Here is a 27,453-nt window from a genome sequence, read left to right as displayed (position 1 = left end):
TGGTCTCCTCACAGGGAGCATCTGCATGGAACACTTGTGGCCAATCCTGATCCCCTTCTTATTCCAGAGAGGAATTCTGACTTATCTTTTTGCTATGGCCATCAGTTCTGCTCTCCTGGAACTGTCTTCAATCTTCCACTGCTTCCCTGGAAGCCACTTAAGCAGGTAGAATATTTTTTATTGGTTGCTCTAGGATACAACATTGATCCACAGCAAAATCTTTCTTCCTAAAACTTCCCACGAAGGTATTTCCTGTTCACGTGTGTATTTAATTATAGTAAATGATTGTTACAGAAACAACAACCAAATAAAGCACTGAGCTTGTAATGGTCTATAAAATGTGTCAAGGCTTTAAAAATGAGAAAGGGAAGCAATAATGACAATGAAATATAATAATATAACATATGATAATATACAATTGGAAAATCCAATAAAAGATAACAAAATAGAAAAATGTCTTAATATTATCACTGCAAGATTAGATCATTTTATCCCTTCTAATGGAAATAGCTCAAGCTAGAGAATAAGCAATTCTGTTAGTAATAATACAATTCCTACCTGTGAGTAGAAAATTAACTGCTTGTCTGCCATAACAGATTCAATTTTTTTGTTATGAGTGACAAAAGTCCATAAATTGGCATAGAAAGAACACTAGAAAATACACGTGGCAACGTCTAGATGGATTCTGACCACAAGGATACCATTTTTCAATGCATAAAGTTCTATTGTGTCTCCCATCTAATAGAGTTGAGGTTAAAGAGTTGAATTGACTGCACCCTGTCCAAAGGCTGTATACTGTGCTGGGAAAACAATGTTGAATAAATCGTTTGTAAGGATAAAAGGATTCCAAATTGGAAGCCATCATTGGGTTTGATGGCTATACCACCCAGATATGTTTACTGTGCAATGTCAAAGAGTCTTTGATGGATTTTAGCTTTAGCTGTCTCTAAAACTAGATCAGAAGAAAGTAGATAAAAATCCCACAATAGCACTGGCTAGCCATTTTTTTTCTTTCCACTTTGATGAAACCATCAAGAAGAAGTACTGAAGCCAGTGAGCCATTAGAAAATAGGAGTTTAACCAGTTATTTGACAAATGTAGACTCTCAGTTCCAGGGGAAATATGCCAGTTTCCATGTAGATAACACATCTGAAACACAGCATGGGGCACAAGGAATGCTGGTAAAAACCTTGACTAAGGGATTTAAATCATTCTAGACCTCACCTTTGTATTACAAAGAATTTGAGATATAGCTTTAACTTTTAAAAGTTAATGATGGTAATTGTACATCTATTTGCTTTGGAATGAAAAAAGAAAACCCAGAATAACTAATTACTGTTAGTGTTCACAGATAGGACTATAACGTGTTCTAACCATGTTCTGGAATCTTGAGCAATTACGTGAAGAGCTTTGAAAATTTAAGCTTACTTAATTTTATTATTTTGAATTTGCCATTGATGCTTGTGGCAACTAGCATTAACTACTTTGATGGGAAGCCATCAGAGTTAAAAGAGAAATCTGTTCCACTCCCCAGCAGATTGCAAAATCCACAATAAAAGGACCAGTTCTATATAACCAGTGGTGGGATCCTGCCAGTTTAACAACCGGTTTGGTGATGACACGCTTCACTTGCGTGCGTACACACGCTCCGCACGCATGCACAGTTTTAAGTATACTTACCTTTCACATTACTGCTGGGGAATAACACAGCGGCAATCCGCTGCCTTGTAAATCCGCTGAAAAGATATACCTCAGTATAGCACAGGGGCAGATGGGTGGGCCCACCTGATCGTCGGAACGAACCAGTTTGCTCGCAGCTGTTCATTGGAGCTACCGGTTCGCTCGTACTGGTCTGGACCGGTAGAATCCCACCCCTGTCTATAACATTTAACTCTGTTTTTATGTAGTTCACTGCAGATTAAATAAATAAATAAGTAGAAATAGCCATTGATCAATAGATGTGAGAGATAACTTCCTCCAGAGTCTGTTACTTGGAGTAGATTTGTAGGTTATTTATATGCGCATGCCATCATATCAATCTAAGCAACAGAGAAGGATCAGGGGTGGGTTCCGTCTGCTGCTACTGCCGGTTCGCTCAGGGACGCACATGCATAGTACTAAAAAAATGCTTCTGCGCATGCGGAGAAGCCAAAAACAAGATGGCGGCACCTACTGTGGCACTGAGAGAACCTGTTCAGGGGCCAAGTTACTACCTATTCGGCCGAACTGGTCCGAACCAGTAGGAACCCACCTCTAATAAGGAGTGGTGTTGACCATGTGTGTTCTTCTCTATTTAAAATTATAAAATAGCAAACTGATCCATTGTGAATCTGCCTTCCCACATCATGTAGGAATTTCTCTTGGCCCAGTCAATCCAGTAACTTCTCTATCCATGAATGGATTGCATTTTGCCAACTAGCCTTTACATACTCGACACTATGCAACACAACTTTTTAGGTCCCAAACAACCTGCTTGAATATAGTGAAAAGTTAGCTTTAGCATCCATCTTTCATTTGGCTGGTAAAGAGTGTTAAGGTCTATCTTCTCCCTTGCAAGCATTTTTGCACAAGCAATATTTATTGTTATAAATTGGGAAATTACTCCTCCAAATTTATTTGGGATCACCCAAATGGGACTATGGGTCATTTTAATGTCAAAAGTGGCCCTAATAATGAAGTGCTTTCTTCCTATATTGGCAGTTATTTTTATTCATCAAAAGGGTATCTGCTAGTAAATACATCCAAGCAACCCAGAATCAATATGGCAGGCTGACACTTAATATACAGTAGTGTGCAAAGTGTGCAAAAAGCAATCCTGATGGTGATCTCACCTTAGGTTCAAAAAAATTGATTTATCATATAATCTATGTAATAATCTACAGTAGTTGCATATAAAGTTGGCTTTGGCCAGACAGAGATCATCTCCCTTTACAGCTTTCTCTGGATTCTTGCTTCTGCTAGAACAGTGGTTCCTAACATGGGGACCGGACCCCACAGGGGGGCAATTTGATTTTTAATGGGGGCAATTTGAACCTTGTTTAAACCAAGTTAATGGCCTTTTAGGCTTCCTCCACATGAGTAGAGTTCACTTTTTGAATAAAATAAGAATTATATCTTGCGGGAGGTGAGGCATCAGAATTTTAGAGATGCTTAGGTGGGGCATGGCCAAAGGAAAGCTTGGGAACCACTGTGCTAGAATCAATGCCAAGAGAAATGAGAACATCAGAAGATTAAATAAACAGATGACTAATGCTTATTATCAATGAATGATTAACAACCTGAAATCCAGCAAAGGCCATAGCCACAAAGAAAGCTATCATCTCCCCATTATCAATATCCCACCAACATACTAGAAATATCCCAATAACATGCTATTCGGAAGTGTAATTTGATCAGGGTTGTTTATCTGAGAGGGCAGGATTAATTTATTTGTTAAGCATTATGGTTAGCCAGGGCTCAGTGGCTAAGACGCTGAGCATGTTGATCAGAAAGGTCGGCAGTTCGGCGGTTTGAATCCCTAGTGCCGCATAATGGAGTGAGTTCCCATTACTGGTCCCAGCTTCTGCCGACCTAGCAGTTCAAAACCATGTAAAAATGCAAATAGAAAAATAGGAACCACCTTTGGTGGGAAGGTAACAGAGTTCTGTGCGTCTTTGGTGTTTAGTCATGCCGGCCACATGACCATGGAGACGTCTTCGGACAGCGCTGGCTCTGATTTTGAAATGGAGATGAGCACTATCACTTAGAGGCGGGAATGACTAGCACATATGTGCAAAGGGAACCTTTAGCTTTAGCTTTATGCATTATGGATTGAGTAACTATCTACATGTCAGAAATCAGTTAATTGCCTAGAAAACGCTATATAAACTCTATATATATAGTGAAAGAATGAATAATAAAATGGCCTAAAACTTTATCTACAATATACAAATGGAGCAATGGGAAAATATCTGGTTGAAAGGGTTGACATTTACTTTATGTTCTATACATAGAACATAAAGAATTTTTTATAAAATGATGTATTATTGGTATTTGTTGCCAGGGAAACTGTCAAGAATAAATAAAGATATTTAAAATCTTTGCTAGACTGGTATACAACATGAAGGGAGATTTTACCATGTTTGGTAAACATGCAAAAAACGTGGCACGACAAAACCGCGGTCCACTAAAGCGCGCCCAATTAAAGCGTGTCGCTGACGTCATTAGCAGCGCAACAACAGCGACCGCGGAGAAAAAAGGACGCTTTAAAAAGCGCTTTGAAAGCAAGCCGATTCACGTTAAGGTAAGGGTTAGGTTTAGGTTTAGGGTTAGGGTTAGGGTTAGGGTTAGGGTTAGGTTAAGGGTTAGGGTTAGGTTAAGGGTTAGGTTAAGGGTTAGGTTAAGGGTTAGGGTTAGGTTAAGGGTTAGCGTTAGGTTTACCGTTAGGTTAAGGGTTAGGTTTAGGGTTAGGTTAAGGGTTAGGTTTAGGGTTAGGTTTAGGGTTAGGTTTCGGGGGGTTAGGTTTAGGTTTAGGGGTTAATTTTAGCTTTAGCGCTCACAGCGTGCTTTTTTCGTCGCGCTGTGATGACGTCAGGTATGCGGTTTCGTCGAGCGTGCTTTAGTCGAATGCGGTTTTGTGGTGGAACCTGCAAAAAAAGCTTTAAAATTGATACAAATCAGGGGTGGATTCCAGCTGCCGCTACTGCTGGTTTGCTCAGGGATGCGCGCATGCGCAGTGCAACAAAAATTGTTCTGGGCATGCGCAGAAGGCAAAAACAAGATGGCAGCGCCATTTTGGTTCAGGGGTGTGGCAGGACTGGGTCACTGCCAGTTCCAGTGACCCAGGCTGCCAAGTTACTACGAGTTGGGCCGAACCACTCCAAACCAGTAGGAACCCACCTCTGATACAAATACATATATTAATGCAGAAGATGTTAAAGGTAAAAAGACAACTGAAACCAGAGACTTCAAGAGTGGAAAGGTTCGACTTCCTCCACAATGGGGGAATGTCTGATGAATATGATGGAACTTGCAGAGACAGCTAAACTAACTTCTTAAGATTAGAGAAAACAACAGCATCTACATTTATGGTTGCCTGGAAACCCCTTACAGACATACTGTGTTGAACAGGGGGAAAAAGTACTTATGATTTGTGGGTTTGATGATTAGAAAAAACTGGATAATAAAAGGGTGAGCTGTTTTTGTAATCACAGAGTAAAATTGTAAATGTACTTATATTTATTGAAGAAGAAATCAGAAGCTTTCTTTTTCTATTTCTTTGTTCCCTCTGCACCTTTCCATCTTCTCTTCTGCCTTTTTATTACTTCTTTCGCTCTTTTTTTTAACTTTGTGTTACCTTTTACATTCTTTATAAAACCTTTAATAAAATATACACGCACACCTGCATACAAACACACCTTCCCTACCGGTTCACAAAAGTGCATGCTTCGCTTGCACGTGCCTCATTTGTGCATGCGCACCACCTTCTGCACATGCGTAGTGCTCGCGCATTATGTCGGGGTGGGGAAGGCAGAGCCTCCTGCAGCCACCGCTACTGGTTCATTGGCTGAATACCACCTCTGAAACACACCCATACATACCCCAATAAAATTGGGGACAAGAACTAAGGATTGCAAATCTTTAAGGATATTATAATGTTTATTAAAATGTCCCTCTCCCCACTTTTTTTTTTTTTGCAAAACCTGTTTCTTGTTTAGCTAAAATAGTTGACTATAGTGATGCACTGTCTAATTCCATTTAGAAACCAATGACAAAGGAAATGATTGGAGATTTCATCCTAAAACTAAATCATGATTGCAAAAGTTTTTTGAAGGATCAGTTAACTAAGAAGAGTCGCGTTATTCTTATAAATATTCAGTCACCTCCACCTACAGATTACTACAGCTATAGTTACAAATGGAAGAGTTTGATGCTAGTTCATGAGATCAACTCTCCAGATTTCAGGCAGAAGCCATTTTTCGGCTTTATTGTTTGACATTGTTTTGAACTGGAGATGTTAAAGACCTGAACCTGGAGTGTTTCCATATGCAAATAATGAGCCATTGATCCCAAACAGTGGTTGCTCCTCATCCTTAGTGTTGTATTAAAAATATAACCAAGACCTACGGTAAGTAACTGGGATAAACTGTCCTAAGTTAATAAACACAGTTAATTTGATATCAGTATTAATACTATTCAATTATAACTTAGCTTTCAGATAAAAAAGATTTTATACAGATGAGGCAACATGATTGACGTAGAGTAAGGGTGTCAAACTGACAGCCAGTGGGCCAGATGAGTTATGCGCAGGCCATGCCCACCCCAGCTCCATGAGGGAAAAAACATTGTGAAACCTCATGTGACAGCAATGTAATGCCACGAGTTTGACACCCATGACTTAGAGGTAGAGATGGTGATAGAAGATTATATTCTGAGAAATCCTGGACTAAAACAATTAATTGCATGGCTCTTTTTCCTGTGACTAAAAGCACTTAATCTTTTTTTTTAAATAAAGAAGCATTCAGAATCTTAAATAAAAGATTCACATTGTGATGAAATATTCTCTGACTTTGATTTAAATATAATAGAATGTCACCGGTAAAATATTGATTACTTTTAATCTCATTTCTTTTCCTTTTGCATAATTCCCAGCCATATGAATTTCTCTCAGGGAAAGAAATGTTATTTTTCTTAAGATAACTTTAAATGGAGGCTATAAATATTGATGCCAGGGTTAGCTATGTGACAATATGGATAATAAAAATATCCTATGCAAAAAATGCTCAGAACTTAGGAGTAGTTTGACAATGATATATTGTCATTTGCTAACTCAATACTACTAAGAACTGATATTCCTTTAGTAAATATTTCTAATGGATTATAAAGAGCTTTCGTGTATGCATTGCAAGCTGTGTATATACAGAGAGAGCAAGCCATTTTCCACGTAATTCCACACTGTTTACATCAGCTTCAACATTTCATTTGGGTTTTTAAAAAAGAGATCTCTTCTCAGTTATTCAAGAATCACATAGCCAGAACAGAGGACACAATGCATCACACAGTAAATCACATTTAGCTATGTGATTTCAAGAAGCTATTTACCCTCCACTGATCCTCTGAAATTCTTATATCTGGTGCTTATTGCTGACATGAAATAAATGCTTTAGTTGGAGCTCAGAGACTTGGGTACAGATTTTTCTGCTTTCTTTGAAAAGTGGAGATTCATTTACAAAAGCTGTAAAAAAGATCTTTTAGTTTTTATACTAAATGTCATTTTCTTATGTATTAGGAATTCAATTCCTGTTCAATTTTCAACAATATATCTTCCAAATAAAACCATTATAAATGTTTATTTGTCACTGCACAGACTTTGTACATAATTAGCTTTCAGGCCTGCCTGCCCTAACTGGCATGAAGTATGTTTTGATTTTTCCCCCTATTCTCATTGCTCTTACATTTTTTTTTGTTCCTTGTCAAAGGAACAAGAAAGGGCCACCAGACAAGCTGACTGGTGCGCATGCATGCACCGGAACATGGAAGTTCATTTCCCGGCACGCACATGCCCACTTGACAGCTTCTCTTCTGGGGCGCATCCCCGATAAGCACGCACACACTCCCTTTTCGGCACCGAAAAGGTTCGCCATCACTGATCTAACACATTGATGTCAAACTCGATTACATCACCTGACATCACGTAATGTATTGTGACATTTTTTGCCTTTGTGGAGCCAGAGTGGCCGTGGCCTGTGCATGATGCATCCGGCATGTAGGCTGCCAGTTTGAAACCCCTGATCTAGTGTGTAGAATCAAGGAAAATTAGGAATATTTAGTAGTTTTCACCCACTTGAATGTGCATCCAAGATTGACAGAAATACAAAAGGGGTGGGGCTTGCATCAATGATGCTCTCTCAGCTAGCTTGCTGATTTTGACCCCTTCCCAAATCTCCTCCAATGGATACTACTGGAACCTCCAGAGATAAGAGTAGAAATCGGAGGAAGAGATACGTGCTTGTGTGAGACAAAACAGAGCCAGTGAAAGTTTGAGAGCTAATGGTCTAAACATCTGGGTAGGGCTCTTTTTGCTGACAAACAATACCGAAGCCAAATTTAAAAGCTAAAAGGGTGAGTTTGTCAGCTGTGATGAACAAGAGAAACCCAAGTCTTACTAGCTATTCATTCACCTGAAAGTGATGGTCCCAAGAATAACTTGAAGAGCTGGTTCTTACCACAAGCTTTGATACAAGACTGAGGTTGGAGACCAGGACAGTTGAAAATGGATTGTGGGGAGGTGTTGCTTTTGGGGCAATAAGAATTTTTATTGTGGTTCTTATAGTTTTTGTTATTATCGTTGTTCTATCAGCCACCCAGGGTTACGATACACAGGATGGGTGCTTATATAAGTCTGTTATATAATTTTTTAAAATAAATACATAGTTAGTTAGTTATAGTTTATTAGTCTTGTATGCCGCCCACTCCTGGAGGACTCCGGGCGGCTTACAATAAAAAGGGTAAAGGGAATAAATAAGACGGACAACAATTTAAAAATACAACAACATTCATAGTTACCGTGGGGCTGGATACTTCAACAGCCCCCAGCCTGCCAGAGCAGCCAGGACTTAGTGGCTATACGGAAGGCCTGGAGGGTCGTAAGGGTCCGGATCTCCACGGGGAGCTCGTTCCAGAGGGCCGGAGCTGCAACAGAGAAAGCTCTCCCCCGGGGGGTCGCCAGCTGACATTGGCTGGCAGATGGAATCCAGAGAAGGCCTAGTCTATGCAATGCGGTGGTGAGGCCCCTCATGAAGAAGCCTTCTCTGGGACCCAGCCATTTTGAGCAACTATCATCCAGTCTCCAACCTTCCCTTCGTGGGGAAGGTTGTTGAGAAATTGGTGGCCTTATTGCCACGAGATAGGCTCTGATATAGGCTCTCATCATCCTAGTTTGTTCACCTATGTAGCACTGGTGAGTTCCGGATCCCGTTCCAACCGGTATGGTTGGAACAGGCCCAGCGATGTCCACATGGACGTGTGCAGTGCGCGCATGCATTTTAGCACCTCTACGAGCCTCCACAACATTCCAGCTGCTCAGTGGAGCATCGCACAGGCATTGTATGCACCATGCATGTGCACGGAAGCACCGAAGGCTTAAAAGACCGGTAAAGAGCTCAGGCGGGTGGGCGCTCCAGAGCACTGTACCAGAATGGTATCATGTGCTCCGGGCAGGCTCCGGTACACCCATGAAGGGGTGTGCCCCCTGCAACCCACCACTGCTATGTAGCTAAAGATGACTTGAACTTGCCCTGTTAACATATCCAATAATAGAAATTCCCCTGAACCTTGGCCTTGAATTCAAAAAAGTGATCAGAACTGTATTTTAAAACCCAGGCTTAAGCAAAGAAATATTAAATAACCGCTTAAAAAAAGAACTCTATTGACTTGATTCTAGCTTATATTAATTGATCTATTAAAATGAAAATGACCTTTCTTTCAAAGAGCATTATTTCATCATTTCTAGCACTATTAAGTTCTTTCAAGTTATGATCATCCACCCCTGAGGAGTAAATGGGAAATCATTTGTGAACAATAAAAGACAGTTCTCTTTCAGAATATTTCCTTTAAACTGTATACAGATTAAAAAAGCAAATATGCTCATTAACGTGAAGATCAAGATTCTGAGCTAACAATGTTTTTAGGACTTAAGCAATAATCACAAATGTTTCATGTCTTGAACTTTCATATGATGCTCTTCTTTTTTCATTTTCATTTTCATTTGGTTATACAGAAACTTCTATCTGTAGCAAAATAAATGATGAAGGAAATTTTGTAAAATGCATCATAATGATATTATACAAAAAGACTGTAATATGATCCATGAAGATTTATGGCACATTTCAATCATTACTGTTCTTTTATGAATTATGGCTCAAAGTATTTAATTTCTGAAGATCCAGAATATTTATCTGTATATGTGTGTTTGTGTGTGTGTGTATAAGCTATTTATGCACCAAAGACAAATTCCTTGTATGTCCCATCACATATTGGCCAATAAAGAATTCTATTCTATTCTATTTGTTTTACATTAATTATGTTCTATCCATTTCATTAGACTCTAGAAAGCTCACAAAAATGATACTCCAATACTACAAAACTCCTGTTCCCGTAACTTTTAACTAGATGAAATGGTGTATCATATGGCAACAATTTTTGAACCAAGATACCTCAAATGGGATAACTTATAGAATGAGTCCAAAATTTGGAACCCGTGACTCCCATGGAATTGAAATTTGACAAACTTTATAGAACTCTTCATGATATAGAGATTATCATAACACAATTTATGATGTAATGTCATAAAACATTTCCTGCGTTTGACTGAGCAATACAGTTCAGCATGAGCTATTTTCAAGGCAGATACTTCTCTGAATATATCCCAACTTTTCTAGTGAAGGCAGTACATTAGATGATCTGTCATTGTTGAAAGCATGGGAAATCTGTTAAGGAAATATCTATGAAAGGATAACCTTAATTGCTGAAAATATAGCTTAAATTCCCAAGAAAAATAGTGATCACTGTTCTTTTAGCATATTGTCCAGAGGCAAGAAGAAGAAGAAGAAGAAGAAGAAGAAGAAGAAGAAGAAGAAGAAGAAGAAGAAGAAAAGAAGAAGATAATTGTCATCTGCTTTAAGAATGCTATTAAAGAGAGTGCCATTTTCACTATAGAGTACACAACTTCATAGGCTTGGCACCCCCATTGGCATATAGAAAAAGATCTTCTCCATATTGCTGATTCTATGTTGCTGGGGAGAGGGAATTTACCAAGAGTGTTTCCTGTGGGGTGCAGAAGAATGGAGAATCTACTTTGAGGAGGCAGATCCATAAGAATAAAGCACCTGAGCCAGATAGGCTGTCATACAATTTGAGACCGCCCTGAAAATCCCCCAATAGCCAAAATAACCCCCACAAGATGGATATGATAATGCTGAATTAGGACTATCCATTCAACAATCAGGCATCTGCATTTTGAATTTGTCTAGTTTCAGGTAGTCTTTGAAGGCAGTCTCTTGAAAAGTGCATTATTTATTTAAAGCATTTGAAAATATTTATTATTGATGAAACCTCACTCCAGATGACCTTCAAACCTGACAAATGACCTTCTATGCTACAGCTTTAGTTCAACGCCATCAAAAAATATACAGCAGCTGCTAATGGATATGATATTCTACCTATGCTTTCATACTTGATTCTGAATAGCAAATGTGACATCCAAAACATTAGAACAATATTATTTGAAACCACAATGGCACCAATTGATAGCAAAACAAATCTTAGTTTATAACATGTATTCAATCTGTCAATTCAATGTTCAACTCTGTTTTGACAGGTTTTATCTGACTGGTCTTGCCACAACACATTTTTATATTTATAATGTAATTCTTGAAAGCAAGAATCTTTTTAGCATTTATTTAGTGGCTTTACCTTACTGAGATACTACTGTATATTTGAGCTATTCTTTCTAAGAAATGCAGGTCAGATTGATAACCATCTTAAAAATGCCCAAAAATATATACAAAGAGAATAGTGTATATACCATATTTTTCAAAGTATAAGACGCTCCGGAGTTTTTGGGGAGGAAAATAAGAAGAAAAAAAATTCTGCCTCTGCCTACCAGCATCCATGGTATACAGCTGGTTAGCTTCCTGTCAGTGTGTGAGAGAGTTCATGACTTGGACCACATGGTAACAAGGTCAGCCAATGAAAAGGCATAGCAACAAATTTGGACTCTGAACCAGTATTTGCTGTGTGAGCAACAAGGAGACAGGAAGGAGCTTGGCTTAGCTGAGAACTAAAAGTGAAACTGCTTGTGTTTTGCTTGTATTTACTGCTACCTTGGAAAACCTGCTTTTGGTATTGTATTGTATATTATTATTATTTTGAATCCTGCTTACTTCTGTGTGCTTTCTGAATGTGAGTGCTGCTGCAAACTCTGACCAGCCAGTTCAACTTCAGTACTTATTGCAGCCTAATTCAGCACAGCTGATTGGCAGGTGGATGAACTGCCAGAATACCCCCAATCAGCTGTTCCAGGCTGCAGGGATTGCCACAGTCCATCACTGCCTCCATGCCTCACATTTTTGGCCTCTGGTGGGAGTGGGTGGGGCTACATTCGATGTATGACACACCCAAATTTTCACCCTCTTTTAGGGGGTGAAAGTGTGTCTTATACTACAAAAATATGGTGAATACAAACATACATGCAACATGTAGACCTGCAAATACTATTGAAAGAGACAAAGACGCCAATGGTGAGTTAACATTTCATGCCTTCAACTGAGATAATATATATTTTATGTTTCATTTCCTTTGTGCCATACATAGTGTTGCACAAAAAATATAGACACCACATATATCAAGCTTCTGCATATAATACAGAGATGCTGTACAAGATTAATTTTTGCCCTGGTGAGAATTAAGTGATTAGAACATTTCCTTCTAATTAACTTTGGGAACATCCTCATCTATGCCAAACAAATGAATATGAAGGCTAACAGGAGCTTCATACTATTTTTAACATTCCTTTAAATAAATAAAAAATTATTACAGTAGCAACTCATTGTATATTTTTAGGCAGGACATGTAGAAAACATAAGGCACTATTAAATATCTCTTCTAATAGCTTATATTCTTTAAAGTATATATTATGTGCTAGGAAATGGCAGGCAGTACTGAAAACTGGTGTTTGTGTCTATATCTTTAAACAGAGGAGATATAAGCATATATCATATACGTATCATATACAAGCATCTACAGTGTGCATAGTGTAGGAACCCTTAAACAGAAAAGTCCCATGAGCATACAACTTTAATTAGATTAACAATTATACGTTGCCATGTTCATAATTGGCCACAGGCAACCTCATCTCAAAATTAAATAGCTGCAGTTCATTGGTAGAGATGTACATACACTTGTACCTCAGTATTCATCATTAATTGGTTCCGGGAGACACAACAAGTACTAAAAATGAGGACCAAACAAACCAACTGACTAATGCAGGAGCCTTTGTTTAGGCTGGAAAATCATGAGACAGCTGACATTAACAAGTTCTGGCTTGCACGAGTATCAAACAAATGACAAGTACCGGGACAACATTTTCACATCAAAATGAGTTGAGTATCAAATTTGATAAATTTCAAAGCAGTTGAGTACCAAGGTGGAACTGTTATCTGCATAACTAAACAGAAATTAAAGATAGAATCTAGTCAGTATCATTGATTTCTGCTGACCCAATGGAAAAAGGTGAATAGAAATGTCTTTCTCCTGCTTTCTCTCTGGCATTTGGGCAGCCTATAAGAGAACCTGGCCAAAGAAGACAAGGAGAGAGTCCCATAGCATTAGTGGAAATCCAATACCACAATGCTATATCCCTTGTTAAACAAGTTTGCCTTTGATTTCAGCATTGTCAGGGGTGTCCACAGATATCAGGTTAAATATTTGTAATATGAAGCCTGCTTTGGTCATCTCAATCTGATCTAGATAGGAAATTGGGGCTGAAGGTGCAACCCTATTAGTTTTCCTAAACCTCTCTGTGAAGTTTGTGTAGAGATCCGTACCCTCACCACCGTCCAGGCCTTCCGCACAGCCTTGAAGAACTGGCTCGCCCGTCAGGCCTGGGGATAAGGACCATTACCCCGCCCGAATGTTGTATGCATGTTGCGTATTATTTTATTATGTGTTGTTGTCTTAGTATTGTATTGTATTGTATTCCCCTCTCCCTGGTTTCTGTGAGCCGCCCTGAGTCCCCTCAGGGAAAAGGGCGGCCTACAAATAAAATCAATTCCAATTCCAATTCCAATTCTTGGAGGCATTGTTTTGCAATGGTTCTGATCATTTTTGTCAAGACATACCCAGAAAGTGTGCTGGAAGAACCCTATTCAACAACTTGATTGCTTCAGAGATCTGTCTTGCCCTGTCTACTGCTACACGAAACTACTAAGAACTTTAGAGTAGGTTACAAATAGAAGACTGATGAGATTAGCTCTACTCTTCTCTGTCATCAGACCCCAAAGCAGCAATTAGTACTTCTGCATACTGATTAATTTTGATAATGGAGATGGATGAAAATAAACTCAAATTAAATGCCAATAAGAAGAGGTAAGAGAAAACTAGACTTGGAGGTTGAGGTGAAATATACCTGGCATTGGCTTGCACATCCCTGGAAAGAGCAGATTTGCAGTTTAGGAGTGCCCCTTGGTCTTCAGCTGTTATCAGATTTGCTAGTAATGATGAGTGTATTTGCATACGTATGGCTAATGTGCCAACTGTGACCTTTCTGAGCCAATCAGATTTAATGTTAATTATCCATGCCTTGATTACAATATCTTGATATCAGGATTATCCTAAAAATGCTCTAACATGGCAACTACAATGGTAAAGCTGCCAAATGATGTGAGGAACAGAGAATATGATACAATGAAAGATCTCTATCACCAGTTATTTGCTGTTTAATTTAAGGTACTGGTGTTGACTTTTAAAAGACTGTAAGTCTTGCACTTCAACGATGACCTCAGAACAAAATGGCCCCATCCTTATCTATCTAATAATATATGGAAGAAAACCCTCTCTTCTATTGCTTCTTAGTTATGGAAGTCATTCCCCACTCTCCCAGGATTAAAAAAAAACATATTTATGGCCTATGAACTTCAAACTGTTAATTGATTTGAATGATACTGATTTGAATGATCTCAATTCTACTAATCATATACTTCTTTTGAAATTATTGTAAGTAGTCTTGAATGTTTATATAAACAGAAAGGTGGGGTATACAGTTACTAGTCAATAAAATAAATAAAACCTCATATTTTGTTTCAAAGAGGAGAAGATATAGCATACAATATACATCTAATAGGCATACCAAAGTAATAAATCACATTAAATAGTCTGCGTGTTTTGCATTTAAAAATTACTCTTTCACCATATTTCCAAACTGAAAACTATGCAATTATTAATCATTTATTCTGCTGAAAATATTGAAATCATCCTATGTACTGAGATAGATTAGACTCCTATTGATTTCAGTAGAAGAAATAATTATGTGAATATACTGTATCTCTTCCACTGAAAACAATGTTATTCCAATATAGTTTAATTTGCCTTAATTTGCCTCCTCTGTATAAAAACAGATTTTCTTATCGTAGTCATGACCTTCCATTTTTACCTGATTAAAATAATAAAGCAGAATAATAAAATATCAAACTTTTAAAATAAAAAAATGCATCATTTGAAATCATTTTGTCTTTCCTGTAAGAATCCCAAGACAATTTTCTATGACCGAATTGGATTTACTTTATAAATAACAACTATGATTCACTACTTACTGATGTATAAAGGAATCCTTCTCCATTTAGGGCTATATACAAGCCTGTTTTTACACCCTGGATAGCAACAACTCGAAGTCCCACTGGTATGAGGTTGAACAATGCTGTAAAAATAGAGAAGATCTATCACAGGGAAGCAAAGACAGGGAAGCAAAGACATGAATGGAATAATATTGCTGACATAATAAGCATAGCTTATAGCATTTTATATACACGATTTATCATGAGAGATAAAATAGATAAAAACTGAAATTCCATTTACAGTAATGGGAGCAGTGTTCATAAAACCTGCAACACCAACTGGAGGCCACTCTTCTGAACTTAATGTGAAGACCACCATCCTTCCCCTATGATGGTGAACCGGTAGCATGCATGCCACAAGTGGTACATGGAGCCCTCTCTGGAGGCACGTGAGCCATCGCCCCAGCTCAGCTGCATCGTGCATGCACATGCACCTCCTGCCAACCAATTGATTTTCGCTCTCTACTGCACATGTGTGGTGAGTGGGGCGCATGTGGGAGATGCACGCAAATGTGTGTGGAGGTGTAGGGGTCACGCATGCATGTATGGGGGCAAGGGTTGGACAGAGGGGGTAGTGCGCACACCCCACACCTGTTTTTGGTCCCAGGAGGCTTCAGGGTGGCCTGCTAGGCACAGGTAGTCATGCGTGCATGTGGAGAGGAGCACGATGTGTGTGTGTTGCGCACACATGCTTTTAGCATGGGAGGACAAAAAGGTTAGCCATCACTGCACTAAGCCATGGCTTACTCCATGGTCATGAGGTTCACACATTCACTGAACTACACCATAGCCATTTACAGTACATTAACTTATTGTGCAAACCCAGGTCAAATTTTGACTCTGAATCCATATAAACACTCTCTCTCTCTCTCTCTCTCTCCCTCTCTCTCTCTCTCTCTCTCTCTCTCTCTCTCTCCCTCCCTCCCTCCCTCCCTCCCTCCCTGTGTGTGTGTGTGTGTGTGTGTGTGCGCGCGCACACATGTGTGTGTTCCAGCATAACTCTAGAACGCCTCAAGCAATTTCAACCAAACTTAGTAAACAGATTACGCTCTGGAAAAAAATACTGTGGGGGTAAGACACCCCTAATAACCCTCAGGATGTGTGTTCTGTTATGATACAGCCCTTTGTGCCTTAAAATGGTTTCTATTGTACTGTCATAAAATGGCTTCTACTGTAGTGCAGTGGAGTTGCCATGGTAACGGTTTCACACTACTCCACAAGGGGGCTCCCTCTGGTAAGGGGAAAAATCCAATATTAGAAATTATGTTTGGTCCAGACATTTCCCCCCTATAAATAAATACCCGGGCAACCCCGGGTTATCAGCTAATATATTATAAGAGAACAATAAAACAACAAAGTTCAGTACTCTTAGACTAAGTATACTTAGATTAGTGCAGAAAGCTTTAAGTTATCTTTAAATACATTTGTATTCTGGTCATATTCTGGTTCAATTACTTCTAGCTTCATGTATGGAAATAATGCAGCAAACACACAATGTGATACAGCCATTCATCACATAAACAAAATAATTTCTCCATCATGGCAAGCCATCTGATACCTCTACTTAGTGGCTCACAGTAGACCTCCAAATCCAATTCAAATCCAATTCAAGTTGTCAGTTGTTACCTATAAAGCCCTCCATGGCTCACAAACAAGTCTATCTGTCTCTAGATCTTTCTGCCATTCTATATGCTCCAGCAGAGTAGGCATCCTGCTCTTCTTGAGTTAATGCCATCAGGAGAGATTTAGGAAAAGAGGTACCTTTTTTTTGTGACTCCTGTCCTGTGGAAATACCTCCCCTTAAAAATTTGATCCTGACCCTGATAGCCTTTGAAGGCCTGGCTGTTCCCTTGGGCTTTGGGCCAAGATGTTAGATAAATTGAGAGATGGAGGATATAGTGATGTACCCTGACTTTGCATTCCTTGTCTTTGATGATTCTGTGTTGCTTCATTGCTGAGAATATTGTATTGTTTTTATTACTGTATGTCACTCAGAGTTGCATTTTTACAAGTTGAGTGGGTACATAAACCCATAAATAAATAAATGTATCTATGCCAAAAGTGCTACATTTAAATGTGGATATCAATCCTAATATTCAGAAATACTATATTCACAAATATATTAAGCATGAGAAAAAGCTGAGAAAGGGGACCTAAAACAAACCTTAGAAATAAGGAGAAAATGTACTTTATAGACATGGAATCAAAATAGTTGTCTGAAATTGTATAGGGTTTCCTGCTTGAGTAGGGAGTTGACTAGAAGATCTCCAAGATCTCCTTCCAATTCTGTTCTTCTGAAATGTTGATAGTGTAATGTGATCATTCTATCCATGGTAGTAATTTTAGGTAGTAATTTTTCTTTCAGTGATTTCATACCACTGTAACAAAATCTCCCTTAATTAGATTTTAGTAAAGACTGCTGATTAAGAAAGCAGTATTTAAAGAATTCAAACTGAGGGGATGTTTTCTGGAGTGTTTTTTTACAGGATTTCTCCAGTTTTTGGGAGATAGGAATAGAGCTGTCCATCGTCATGTGACATATCGGGACTTTTTTCCCCTTTGCCAGTGACACATCCAGCCCATGAAGCACGAGTTTGACAGCCTTGCACTAGCCTTACTAAAGGATTGCAGTGAGGTAGGAGGGCTCTTCATTTTCTGAGGACATCACCAGACATGAAACAGAGACATGATTTAAAAAATGACATATCAGGAACCACAAAAAAATCAGGACCCATTTGAAGGCATATTAATCAGGGGTGGGATTCTACTGGTTCGGGTGAACTGGTAGCTCCGACGATCAACTGGGAGCAAACTGGTTTATCCCGATGATCAGATGGGCCCACCTGTGCTATTTTCCTACCTTTATTTTCTCAGCTGATTCGTGCGGCGGAACAGATTGCCACGCGAATCAACTGGGTTACTCCTCCGAAGAAACCCGGAAGTGAAGATTTCTTCAAACTGTGCATACAGCACGCATCAGGCGCAAGAATGCATGAAGCATGCACGTGCACATCGCGCAATCACTGAAGCAGTTGTTAAACTGGGAGGATCCCACCACTGATACAAATGATGGATATTCATTTTGGAATGGTTCTCTCTACATTTTGTGTGTGTAAAGGTAATGAATAGTTTCGTAGAGCACTTACTAGAATTAGTGCTGTCATCCTTGGTTCCATCGAGACTTCCATCTGGGTGCATTTGCAAGTAGTAGCCTTGCCTGCAATATAACCTGGTCACTATGCCCTTGAGCTGGGGATCTGAAAAGACAAACATATATTGTCACTAGTCACAATACCTAAGATATATCTATATCTTTCTTTCAGAAATGAAGTACATTAGAATCAGGTGTCATCCCCATTTGGTACACCTGACCAGGAAATCAACTCCCCAGGAAGACTAAAACTACTTTTATTGAGGTTGGCTATAAACTTGCAAGTCTCATTATGCTGTTCCTTATGCACACCCCTTACAGACCTCTTAGGAATAGGGTGAGATCGACATCAGCATTTTTATACATCAACAACATAGAGAGGTATCTGCCTGAGCTGCTTCTGAATGTTATCTTGTTATCTGAACTTAAAAACATTTCACCTCTTTTTGCCTAGGTGATGCTTCCTGAATATTTCCAACAAGTTTCATTATTTATTTATCTGCCTAATTTATAGAGCTGACCATCTGACAAGTGTTATTGTCTTCTTTCATCTCTATGCATGGCTATTCTTAAGGCCTGCTTTTCAGCTAATATCATCAAATAGCTAATGCAATTTTAGCTCCAAGATAATAGCAATGAAATGGGAAAAACAGTGTTTTATCATGAAAGATTATTTGGCCATTAAAAAAAATCCCACTACAGTTTGTTCAGTACCCCAATCTTCTATCAGCTGATTACTAATACCCTGTGAATTTTCTATAGCTTCAGATGAAAAATTACAATAATTTCATGAACATTTTTTTATCCTATTATGAGATGTTTTTTATGTTGAAGGGCACTATGAAGGTTTTTGCACACTTGGTTCATTTCTGTACAGAAAAAAAATCATAGTAATATCTTATTCTGATGCCCAACAGAATCGAAAGAAAATTAGCTACATTTGGGCGAAAATGTTTACTTATATAACACTGAAAGCACACAGAACTTATTGGCTGGATCTTTGCTTCATGAGATATGGCAAAGTCTAACACTGGGAAACATACTTAGCAATAAAAGATACTCTTATGAAATAGAAATATAAAATAAACAGTTGGAGGGAATCTTAACATTAAAATAGAAAAGTTGCTTTTTTAAAAACATAGGCCGTTTATCTATTTACTCATCTCTATTTCCTAGTACAAAATTAATTCTCATACTTAATAGAACCTGGTATAGCTCATCAGTTCTTGTTCAAATCCTGTTATTTGTAGGAAATGCACAGCAGTACATCATATATGTTTTTAAACTCTTGCAACAAAATTAAACTAAATGCAATGCATCCAGTCATTTTTTCCTACAGATAACTTTTTTCAAGTTCCTACCCTTGATCTGGAACCTTCTTTAAGTAATTCTAAAAATTAAACAGTAGAATATTACAATGTACTAGAAGGGTTAGTATAAGTTGAAAATGCTAATAATTAAGATCGTGCAATTACTGAACAAAAATACAATTTTCTTTCCCTAGTTTCCATTATGTGAAAATGTGGTCTCATTTGAGTCAAGTTGGATTTCTGACCTTTTCATGAACAACACATGTCAATTTATTAATAGTAATACAGAAATAGTCTGCCTTTCTTTCTAGTCTACAGCCTGTTATTTATTGGTGTTTCCCATTGAAGTACCAATTAAATCTGGCTTAGTTTTTCAAGGCCAAACATGGCCAATTAAGTGTTAATTTGTTAGCAAAAGCACCATTGGGTAAGTTGATTAGTTAATAATGAACACAGTTTTACCAAAGAACATTAAATATTAAATGATTCCATCTCCCATTTCCATCAAAATCAGTGTCCAAAAAGGTTAACAATAAATTAAACCCACACATATATTTAAAACACCATTAAGATAAACTTCACGAAGCTTAAACTTAACAGACACTTGACATCACAATTTGATAACTGTCTTTTGTATTAGAATGAAGTCAGAATGCAATACCAAGTGTACTTTAATCTGGTGGGTTTTTCCCCAAAATGTTCTCTGAATTTAATGGATCTTCAGTGCTTGGACCACTCAGGCTTACTGCTAAGTTGCAATTGCTTGTTGATCTAAGAGCCGTGGTAGTGCAATGGTTAGAATGCAGTATTGCAGGATAATTCTGCTGACTGCCAACTGCCAGCAGTTCAGTAGTTCAAGTCTCACTGGCTCAAGATTGACTCTGCTTTCCATCCTTCTGAAGTCCCAGATTGTTAACCCAGATTGTTGGGGGCAATCTGTGTCAACAATCTGGGTCAAAATGAAGACCCAGATTGTTGGGGGCAACATGCTGACTTTGTAAACCACTTAGGGATATAAAGCACTGTGAAGTAGTATATAAATCTAAGCACTACTGCTATTGCTAACTGGCATTCCTGCTCTGGTAAACTCTAGATTTTAAAGTAACTCCCACAATCAAGAATGCAATTATGAATACAATAAATTACCAATTATTCCACTCGGGTGCCAAAGCAGCTTACAGGTTAAAAAGTTTACTTTAAAAATTGACAGTTTGTGCATAACTAGCAGGGAAGAAGCTAGGACTTTAGAATAATTGTGGTATACATTATGTAGTCAGCAGGAAAAGTTTTGTTGTGATAGTAAAAGTTCACACACCATATTTGAATCAGTCCTTGGTTTCCGCTTGAAAATACAATGCTTTTACGATACAGATTTGCTCAAAATAGTTAAGTAGCTATTAAAAGGACCTACCAGCTAAAGTGCCGGATTTATATTCTATAGAATTTGGTTCAAATTCTATCATAGTCTTGCTCATATGACACAATAATTACTCTGTTACAAATGAATTAGTCTTATCATAACAGACTATTAGTCCATTTGGATCATTTAATTCAATACTGACTGATAACTTTTTCTAAGATTAGAGACATCAGAATGTTTCCTAACAATTCCTGTAGATGCCAGAAAATGTACCCATCACTTTTGCATGCAAAACATATGCTAATCTTTCTATCAAAAATAATATTACCTTTAAATTGTAATGGCTAAAATTAATTCACAAAATATGTTTCTTTGACGGTAAGCTTAACAAGATTCTACTTTTCTCCAAATGTTATAAACAAGATTTAGCAAAATTCAGTGTGATTCCACTGTGCCCCATCATTTCCAAGCAATCAAGACTGTAAATGATGACTTTCCAAACTAATTTAACTTAGTGATCCTAGACTATTTTATAAATTAATCTTTGACAAGATTGCAAGTCGATGTTATTGGATACAGACTGGCATAAGGAAATAAAAGGTATTTGTTTTGGCCTGAAACAAAAAATAATAATTCTGTTTTCAAATATTTTACTTTTTACTACTAATTGAACAATATTTTATTTTTAAACTCTTCTAACTATTTTGAATATTTAACAAAGATATGATAAAGTGTGTGCTGTGGAAATAAGTTTATGGCTCTTCTCATTGGCCATACAATGTGCATTGCCCCATGCTTGATATATCCTACGCATCCAAGGTAGACCAGGTTAGGAAACAGACACCAAAGTAATTCTATAACTCTGTTGATACAGGCTGATATATCAGAATCTTGAAAGCTTTTCCCCCCCAACTGTCTCTGTACCTCTCTACAACACAGGCATCAAACTGGCTGCGTCACATTGCCATCACGTGACATATCATAATGGTTTTCCCCTTCATGGAGCTGGGGTGGGCGTGGCCGGCCCATGATGCATCTGGCCCATGGGCTGCCAGTTTGGCCCTCCTGCTTTACAATATACATATCACAGCAGTGTGTGTGACTGGGTATGTTTCTCTATGTATGAGAGTCAGAAACTCCATGAAATAGAAGGAATATTTCAAATCTAAAAATTGGGAGAAAATTTTGACTTTATTATTAAACAAGCAAATATCTTAGTAAACACAAAATTATACAGAAGAGGTATGGTTCCATGACTTTGGTAGTTTATTTAATATTTGGTATATATTTTTGTAATATACATTTTACAAGAAAACTACTATTTAAAAAGGATACTTATTGAGTAGAATAGGTTAGTAGAATGGATAGCTAGTTTTTATGTTGTGTGAGTTAAAAACATGTTGACAAATAGTGTTTACAAAAATGTATGCACTTACTTATTGTACCAGCCCGCACAGGGATAACCTATAATGTCAACCCCAATTGAACTGTCTGTAGTATTTTTTTCTGATCACTTCTAACAAGAAATACAAAATATTCTGTAGGGGGGCCGCAGGGATTATATGCGCATGCACAGGGATGGGGCCATGCATGCATGTGTGGGGATGGGGAAGCACAGGGGGTCATGCACACATGCATGGGGGTGCACTGGAGGGTCACACATGCATTGTGTTATGGGTGCATGTGCGTGGTGACGAAAAGGTTAACGAAATGTTATTATTTCTTATGTTAAGTCTTGAAGGTCCATAGCCATGGCTCATGGCCACAAAAGGTATTTAAAGAGGATCTGCAGTGAAGAAAATGTTGAGAACCACTGTCCTAGATCATCCATGAAGAATTCGGAAGGGGCAATGTAGTTGTAGACAGCAGCTTAATTTGCAAAGCTAAGTACAACATTCTGAAAAAAACAGCCAATTTTGTATTGTTATATACAGGGAGCATCTTCCATAATAGAGAGTGGCAGGGTTTCTTAACTTACTATTAACTTCATTTTTTCATTGCCAGAATGCATAAGAGTACATGAGATGAAGTGATATATTCCTTCTGGTTAGATATGCAAAACCATCACTTCAAAATGCTGTTAGCATAGTCAGAAAGCATACACTGTGTGTGGCTCTTCTTCTTGTTAATGTGTGAATTGCACAAAATATGGAAATGAACCACTTGATTACCTGCATATCATTTAACATTTGCATGTATTGACAGACTGAAATAGAACAGCCATACAGAAATGGGGAAAAAAACCAACACAGCCAATGTTCTGGCAAAAAAATAATAATCCATCTATCTTCCAAATTGTTTAGCCAGCTGTTTATAATATATATCCTTCACAATAATTATACAACAACTAGGGTCAGTATTTATTTCTAAGGTGTGGTGTGTGCCAAACTAAAACTCTTTCCTAGTCTATTGTACATGGTATTTTGGCAATGCATACCCATCCTTCATTTCCTTCTGCTATTCCTATAAATAACGCAATGTTGAATGGCCAAATTCAACAAATATTGTGTTATATTTTTACATCTACAAACAGGTTAAGTAATTTCAGTTCAGTAACATACCTTTTTACATAGAGTTGTTGGGGAAAATAGGAAAGAGTATTAGGAATGTTTGCTGCCTTGAGTTATAAATATAAAAGGTGGGATAAAACTAAAATGAATGAATCAATGAATGAAATATTTGTCCTTTTCATGATAACAATTGCTCAAATGAAGCTCATACAGTACCAATGATTCCACAGTTCTCTCCTAAGCTACATATTTTCTCTTCTACCTGAACAATTGTGTTATCATGAAGAAGAAATGTTTTAAGTTTGCACTTACATTTTTCACTTTTTTCCCATAGAGATTGCAGAATTTATTGTTGCTAAGTTTATCCCAAGGTCTGCAGCTCAACAAGCTTCTGCTTCCTTGCTGCTAAATCTTTTTGTCTGACACGTTGAAATCTAGAGTGACCCACAAAAGGCATCTGGTCTTTTGGATCTAAAACAAAGATTCCACTGAATTCCTAAAAATGAGTACCATATTTTTCGGAGTATAAGATGCACCTTTTTCCTTCAAAAAAGAGGTGAAGCACACAGAAAAATTGGGTGCATCTTATACACTGAATACAGCATTTTTTTGCCTCCCCAACCCCCCTCCCCTTTGCAAAAATGTGCATAGCCTTTAGGAGGCTTCCAGAGTGCTGCTGGTGCTGGGGAGGGCAGAAATTAGTGAAAAATAGGCTGGTTTTGTTTATTTCTGCCCCCTCCCTCAGCCCCCAGGAACACTCTACAAGCCTCCTAAAGGCTATGCATGTCCCCCTTTTTTGACAAAAAATGGGCCTGTTTTCACAAAAAAACTGGCTATTTTTGGGAAGTCTGCAGAGTGCAAAAACTTTTTTTTTAATTTGCCTCTTCAAAATCTTGGTGCGTCTTATACTCCGGTGCATCTTATACTCTGAAAAATACGGTATATTTTTTTTAGGAATCATAATGATGGGACTTTCTAAGACACTTCAAGTTTCTACTTATAACCTCCAACCAGTTTATCAGAATCCTGATATTGTTTATATCAGTTTATGCAATTAAAAAAAGAAATGAATATTCTTCAAGAACCATTGACATTCATTATGGTTTCGTCTTGCAAAGAGACAAAACAGTGTTTTCATCAGAGATCAATTCTTAAATACTCTGAATAAATTACTCTTCTATTAACCACCAACCATGACATTCACAAGTGTTTCCTAGATTAAAGGTTGACTTGTTGATTTTTTTTAAAGCAGAGATAAAAAGTTAATTTCCAAGCTTCCTGTGAATAATACATCCATACATCTGTAGTCAGAGAGGAAAATAGGCTGCTAGTTCTTACAATTAAGTAGTGAGAGAGTTTCTTTAGATTTAGATTTAGATTTAGAAGGTTTATTTATATGCCGCCCTTTTCCCTGGGGGGACTCAGGGCGGCTTACAATCCAAAAAGGAAAGGGGGGAAAACAGACTTTTTACATATAAGACAATACATAATTAAAACACAACATTCATACCATTCGGGCGGGTTACAGTCTTAGCCCCAGGCCTGACGGGATAGCCAGATTCTGAGGGCTGTGCGGAAGGTCTGGAGGGTGGTGAGGGTACGAATCTCCACGGGGAGATCGTTCCATAGGGTCGGAGCTACCACCGAGAAGGCTCTCCTCCGCGTGGTTGCCAGTCAGCATTGACCAGCAGATGGAACTCGGAGGAGGCCTAATCGATGAGATCTAATAGGTCGTGTGGAGGTAATTGGCAGTAGGCGGTCTCTCAAGTACCCAGATCCACTACCATGGAGGGCTTTATGGGTGACAAGTAGCACCTTGAAGCGTATCCGGAGATCGACAGGTAGCCAGTGCAGCTCGCGGAGGATAGGTGTTATGTGGGTGAAGCGAGGTGCACCCACAATCGCTCGCGCGGCTGCATTCTGGACTAGCTGAAGTCGCCGAATACTCCTCAAGGGCAGCCCCATGTAGAGCACATTGCAGTACTCCAGCCTAGAGGTCACAAGGGCACGAGTGACTGTTGTGAGAGCCTCCCGGTTCAGGTAGGGGCGCAACTGGTGCACCAGGCGAACCTGGGCAAATGCCCCCCTGGTCACAGCTGACAAATGGTGTTCAAAAGTCAGCTGTGGGTCCAGGAGGACTCCCAAGTTGCAGACCCTGTCTGAGGGGTGTAATGTTTGACCCCCCAGCCTTTCAAGGAACCTGGCTCAAAAAATAGAGTGGTGTAGACTTTACCAAATTACTGCTACTCCTAAGGATGATGTGAACCTGCTTTTTTTTTAAAAAAAACTTTATTTAAAGTTACTGGATTAATTGAAAGCACACCCTTCAGAATCAAAGAGCAATGAAATAATCCTGGGATTTATAGAAAATACTATAGAACTCATATTGAGGTCCCATCAACAAAACAACAGGAATTGATTCAACCTCCCTCTCAAAGCTGGTGCCATTAGTTTTAAGATGAATACAAGTTTAAAAGTCAAGAACTGAATTTATTTTACTTCTATGTAAAATTATTATATTTAATGTATTATTTACATTTATACGGTGTATCAATATATTACATATTGTCATTCTAACTGTATATCATCTAGAGCAGGGTTGTCAAACTCGATTTCATCAGGGTTGTGTTTGACCTCAGGGGGGGAGGCAGTGTGTGTGTGGCCAGGGTGGGCATGGCTAGCTCGACGTCACTTGTGTCGGGGGCACCTGTGGTGGCCTGAGTTCTCTGCCAGCAAAAACCAGCTCCCAACCTCCGTTTTTGGCTGCAACAGCCTCCTGCAGCCCTCTGCCAGTGAAAATGGAGCTCTGTTTTCACTGGCAGGTGCACCGCAGGTCAGTCGTTCACGGTTTCCAGGGCAGCCCCAAGGATCAGATCTGAGCATCCCGTGGGCCGGATCTGGCCCCGGCCTTGAGTTTCACATCCCTGATTTAGAATCATCCAAACTAAAATGATATATAATAATAGTAATGCCTCAGTGTTACTGTCACCTTTTAAAACTCACATGTAATGGTTAAGTCTACAAAATAAAATTTGACTTGCATTTATGAATAAATACATTTATAAATATGTAAAATCACATACCTGAATTTATGAATATGCATAACATTCAATTACTATTTTGTATAGAATTAGCATTTAGCCCAATAACAAATATTCTGGCTTCTTAATGTTCTGGGCATTCAATTCATAATCCAGCATATGTACAACTGGCTTACCATGTTTGTTTTAAAATAAAGGGCATTTATAGAAACGTATTTAAATATTTTGAATATTGGAATATACATGAGTTTGTATCAGTAAATGCATGGAGCTTCTATTTGATGGTACCTTGGCAACAGTGGAAACTGGAAAGGAATGAAAATAATTATGTTATAGAGTGCCATCAAAAGATCCAAAGTTGAATAATGGATACTTGATGGATTGAGGAAAGAAACTGCTTATGAAAAAGCGAGAGAATAATTGGTTCAAATATGAGGATGAGAGAAATATATAGTGTTTATATAGAGGAGGGAAAAGATAACTACTAACAATGTGATTAAAGGAAATAAAGAAATGTTGAAGCATAAAAAATGTAGTGGTGTTAATTTCAGATAATTATTTTGGAAATGAGTGAAAGGGGCCCAGAACCAAGGGAATGGAATAAAAAAAGTAATGAAATTATTTCTATGAAAATAAAGCAAGATAATGTTGGAAGGAGTATTTTAGAGTTTTCTATGAAAATGATAGTGATATCATTCCATAGAGTGGAACTG

The 27,453-nt window shown here is 38.3% G+C and overlaps 1 protein-coding gene across 3 annotated transcripts in view; it reads right to left on the bottom strand.

Moving 5' to 3' along the window:
* The window catches only part of FGF14 (fibroblast growth factor 14), a 371,366-nt gene that overhangs the window by 88,536 nt on the left and 255,377 nt on the right, over positions 1–27,453 (bottom strand). For 2 of the 3 annotated variants that reach the window (XM_087726264.1, XM_087726265.1), the window contains exons 2-3: positions 18,515–18,625; positions 15,348–15,451 (exon numbers count right to left, since the gene is read on the bottom strand). In XM_087726264.1, coding sequence (XP_087582390.1) covers positions 15,348–15,451; positions 18,515–18,625 — 215 coding nt within the window. Of the gene's footprint in view, positions 1–15,347; positions 15,452–18,514; positions 18,626–22,113; positions 22,355–27,453 lie in introns of all 3 variants that reach the window. The other variant, XM_087726266.1, reaches the window with a different exon arrangement.

This window comes from Thamnophis sirtalis, unplaced genomic scaffold (assembly GCF_051295495.1).
Source record: "Thamnophis sirtalis isolate CommonGarterSnake01/CBP01778 unplaced genomic scaffold, rThaSir2_p1.2 scaffold_12, whole genome shotgun sequence".
Lineage (NCBI taxonomy): Eukaryota > Metazoa > Chordata > Lepidosauria > Squamata > Natricidae > Thamnophis > Thamnophis sirtalis.
This window is presented reverse-complemented; position numbering and strand designations above follow the sequence as displayed.